This window comes from Brachyistius frenatus, unplaced genomic scaffold, assembly GCF_029030835.1.
Source record: "Brachyistius frenatus isolate BFR_SWC_R1_liver_20210118 unplaced genomic scaffold, ASM2903083v1 Contig_12, whole genome shotgun sequence".
NCBI classification, from domain to species: Eukaryota; Metazoa; Chordata; class Actinopteri; family Embiotocidae; genus Brachyistius; species Brachyistius frenatus.
In genome coordinates, this window is record NW_027210611.1 from 4,575,430 (window position 1) to 4,580,000 (window position 4,571).

Consider the following 4,571-nt stretch of genomic DNA (forward strand, 5'->3'; position numbering starts at 1 on the left):
AAGCGTGAATGGTCCATGTTTCTGTCCGTCTCTGTGTGTTGGCCCTGTGATGGAGTCACCACTACATGTCCAGGGTGCAACTCTGTGGGACTTGTTATCACAATTATACTTTTCAAGATGGGATGTTGAAAACCGAGCAAAATCATAAAATATAAAATCATTTAAAAAAAAAAAAAAAAAAAATTGTTTTACACTGCTGGTGTTTTCCTCAATATAAAACTGGACATAAAAGCTACAGCGGTAACATACTCCCGACCAGCTGGTGGCGGTAATGAGCCGGTTGGATACCAGCCAAGCGAGCACAAAAAAAAAAAAGAAGCGAAGAAGACTGAACACCCAGGAATCTTAAAACAGGGAAGACTGCTTGAACAATGGGAGTAGACGTCGAAACTATTAAACCGGGAGACGGTAAAGAATATGTTTTTATTCCAGGTACACCGTCGCTTTAATATTGTATTTCCTGAGCTAACTCCGGTTTTGCTCCCTTCAGGAACGACATTTCCGCAAAGGGGAAAGACCGTCTCCGTGCACTACGTCGGTAAGACCCATCGCATTTCCCGCTAGGAAACGTCGTTTAAAAAAAATAAATAAAAAAAAACACAATCAAATGTAACTGGAAGCTGGCAAAAATATGTTGTTGTTTTTTTTTTTTTCTCACATCCGGCAAACAAAGCCGAGAGTCAGTTGGAAAAATCGATGGTACGAAGCTAACGTCACCGCTAGCATTAGCTTAGCTTAGCTTAGCATAGAGCAGGGAAACAAGGGAGTGTGTCGGCTGGTTCTGTCCAAAAAATAGTCATAAATCGGCACACCTACACTTCTAAAAAAAAAAAAAACACCCCTCGACACGTTCACAAACGGAAATGTTAAAACGGCAAACCTGAAACGTCTTGCCGTTATTATTATTTTTTTTTAAATTTATTTCCTGTTGTTGTGCTAAGCTAAACCATGCTAATGGGATCCCGGCAGCGGCTTCGTGACACGTGACTCTCCCGCTATGTCGAACGTGGTGGAATTAAACTAATTAAACTACATTAAACTACGTTTACAAATCCGAAGTGCTTGTACTTTAGATAAATATTTAAAAAAATGTGATGTTACTTTTTTTTTAACTCCACTACATTTGTCTGACAGCTTCCTGTCCAGTGAAGTCCATTATATCCACATTTTCCGCATTTGATTTAGATTTTGTTGTTGTTGTTGTTGTGATAAATGATGTATGAGAATGAGTAAATGTTCCTTTTCGAGTTGAGGGGAGGAAAATAAAAAAAAAATCGTCCTACTTTCTTTTTTTTTAGAGCTACATAAATTATTTAAAAAGCCCACTTGGATTCGCTGGAAGATGTCAATAAGCTGAAAACAGGGTTGTTATTCTGAGCTTGATGACTTTTCACAGATGTGGATCTCACAGGACACCGCAAACATCCCATTTGGTTTATTAATTATAAATTTGGTTTTTATTAGTATTATTATTATTATTACTTTTGTTCTCCCAACATGACAACATATTGAAAATGCACGAGGGTCTCACCTGCACCAACACAACGGGTGCTCCCCAAAACCTCCCCTCTCTGGGTCGGACTCCCTGCGTAGTCCTTGATACTCCTTGTAGTGGCTCCAGCGTGGTATTAGTACTTTTGCTTCAGTAAGTAAACCGGATTCTGGCTTCTTTCTGGCTGCTGTTGAACAGGCACGCTGACAAATGGAAAAAAGTTTGACTCCTCCAGGGACCGCGGAGAGCCATTCAAGTTCAAGCTGGGAGCTGGCCAAGTAATTCGTGGTTGGGATGAAGGTGTTGCTCAGGTAAGGAGAGAAACTATACTGGGAGATCCTCTGATTTTACATGAATGTCGTACTATAGATGAAGATCAGTTCTTGTGTCATTGTGCTCCGCTTGTGAAATAGGTCTTTATAAGTTAAGGGGCAAAAATAATTACTTTTTCCAAACTTGGGCAATTAATGGCTTTAGGATTTTTCATGCAACATGTTTAAGGAAAAAGGCCTGAATAAAGCTTTTTTTTTAATTTTTTTTTTTTCAAAATGAGTAATCAATTGTAAAAAAAAAAAAAGTTGACAATAATTTTTTTGTCCATTTAAAATTAGCAATTTATCAAATAAGCGTTGCAGATTTGAACATTTCTTGTCCTTTTCAAGGTGGACATGAAATGCATTGTTCTCCTGCTAACAAGCCTTGCAACCAAAACACAGCTACTACAACACCGTGTTGACTCTGTCTGTAGGCTACAGCACAAAGCAGGAAGTGACAACAGTAAACACAAAGCGGACAAAAACAGAACCGTTTAACAAGGGACGCCAAAGGCTAGAAGCACAACAATGAAAAACGACCGAATCCGGAAACGTACAGGATCCGGCAGACAAAAGGTTTCACTGCCGAAACAGTCCCGGTGGGAAATGAAAGCCGTGCAGATTACTACATCTCTCAAAAGTGTCACGCCTGTGACGTGGCGAACGTTTGCCCTGTGGAATCCCCTGGATAGAGAAACCTCAAGCAAGTCCGGTCACCTTTGGATAACATGCTGAGTCCGTTTATTTCACCATAATCACTTTTATTGCAGAAAAATGTGCTTTTCAAGCAGACAGAAATTTCCATACTTGCTGTCCCATGTACCAATAACATTTTGTCACACAAAATGTTGGAGTAGTATTCTGTATCGACTTTTCCTTCCCACCATCCCTAATTAAGATTGATCTTTTTTTTTCTTCTTTTTTTTTTTTTATTTTATATTGCTGTAGTAATGGGTAAAAAAAAAAAAAAAACGATTTAGCCACTTTTTATTTCGGCTAACGTGCTCTTCACTGCCCCCACAGATGAGCCTGGGCCAAGTGGCCAAGTTGACTTGCTCGCCGGACTACGCGTACGGCAGCAAAGGATACCTGCCCATCATCCCCGGAAATTCCACTCTCATCTTTGAAGTGGAGCTTCTGGGTTGCTGAGTCTTTTAAACTGAAAGTTTCTATTCTGGGTCTTTTTTTTATGTTTTTTTTTTCCATTCCACCCACATCTCTGACATAAATGTTTTAATTAAAAGGTGCTGTCAGAAGCATTTATAAACATGAATTAATCATTGTGGAAAATAATTCTGATATTACGTAGTCATTGAGAATTCCAGTCGATTCGTTGGTGCTAAGATGACGCTCAGGCAGATGAACTTTAAAGGAATAGTACAACATTTTAAGGGAAATGCATGCTACTTTCTTTTTGAGAGTCGGATAAGAACAATCAATATGAAACAGCCAGCATAGCCCCAGAGGTGGGTCAAATTCAACTAACAGCACCTCACAAATACATTTTGGTTTTGCTTGGACCACAACAACACAACACGGTGTTTCCCCTGTGCGCGTTTCAGCAGCAGCTCACCCGCGCCACCAACAATTATTTTTTATTTATTTATTTTTTGAGGAGAGGAGGAGCCGACTTCGTCTCGCCTCTTTAAAAACCAACGTCAGATTATTTTTGCGCAGCGGTTGCGTCATATTCAGGTCAGTGAGTATAGGGAGGGAAAAAAAATATAGCCTCCTTAAAAACGATTTAATAACTTCAGCCTTATTGAGAGTAGTGTCACCAAAATCACTGTGCACATCGATGAGCTCCCGTTGATAAAAATGACAAGATTTAGTTTGGAGAAATAAGGTTTTGCATAATTTTTGAAGTATTTTTTTTTAGTATTGCACAAAACCTGTTTTAACATGTGCGCTTAATTTTTTTTTTTTTTTTTAAATGTACATCGCGTGCACACGCACTGAATTTATTTTCCACGTCCACGCGTGCTTCACCACCGCGGCAAACGACTCCATCCTCGGGGAAACACTGCAACGGTTCTTATCATCTCACTTTCGATAAGAAATATTCCCAAAATCTTGGAATTATTCCTGTAAAAAATCCTGCATATATCATAGGTTGAAATGGCAGAATGTACGCTCTGCCAGTTAGGGGGGAAAAAAAACAACAACTTTGAACCTGGTTTGGTTGTTCAGTAAACTTTGAAAAAGTATTTTTTTGCCTTCACTCACTTGCCTGTTAAAATCTTCACTTACACTTGAATTCTTAGATGGCAAAAAAAAAAAAAAAAAAAAAAGGCACATAATATTGTAGTAAAAGCAAGGAAAAGGAACTTTAGAAAGACCTGAATCAGTGGCACTAAATGCATGTTGGATGCCAGTATTTGTAATTCCAGCGGGGGGTTTTTTGTGTTTTTTTTTTTTTTAAATAGTGTAAAAATGCACATGTAACACCTTTTAAATGAAAACAATGCTTAAGGCAATGACACAATGTAAACAAATTATTTTTATGGTTGGAAACAATCGCTCGCGATTTAATTCATTGCTCAATCCTTATTGTGTTGCCATTTATTTAGCGTTAGCACCAGCTTGTGAGACCTGTTTTTCTTAAAACTCTACTCTCAGGTCTTTTGGTTAAGGTATAGGCCTGAAGTGTGCTTGCGTTTCGTCACAATGCAAACATTTTCTTCAGTGTATCATTCGTTAGAAATTGTTATATCTGTGGGTATTGGATTCTTGCATTAAAAAAGAACACTGTAGAAATGTTTCGG

General features: G+C 38.6%; 1 protein-coding gene across 1 annotated transcript; it reads left to right on the plus strand.

Moving 5' to 3' along the window:
• The first annotated feature begins 296 nt into the window (after positions 1–296).
• LOC138617383 (peptidyl-prolyl cis-trans isomerase FKBP1A-like) lies at positions 297–4,283 on the plus strand. The gene is made up of 4 exons (XM_069692357.1): positions 297–408; positions 491–538; positions 1,691–1,803; positions 2,830–4,283. Exons 1-4 carry the CDS (start codon positions 372–374, stop codon positions 2,953–2,955), a joined length of 324 nt encoding a protein of 107 aa, XP_069548458.1. The 5' UTR covers positions 297–371; the 3' UTR covers positions 2,956–4,283.
• The last annotated feature ends 288 nt before the right edge of the window (positions 4,284–4,571 follow it).

Excerpts from the sequence above, each read along its gene's own strand:
- LOC138617383 (XM_069692357.1), top strand. The coding sequence starts at position 372 with ATGGGAGTAGACGTCGAAACTATTAAACCGGGAGACG. Across the intron at positions 409-490 it reads AACTATTAAACCGGGAGACG|GAACGACATTTCCGCAAAGG; the intron begins GTAAAGAATATG and ends TGCTCCCTTCAG. Across the intron at positions 539-1,690 it reads CGTCTCCGTGCACTACGTCG|GCACGCTGACAAATGGAAAA; the intron begins GTAAGACCCATC and ends GCTGTTGAACAG.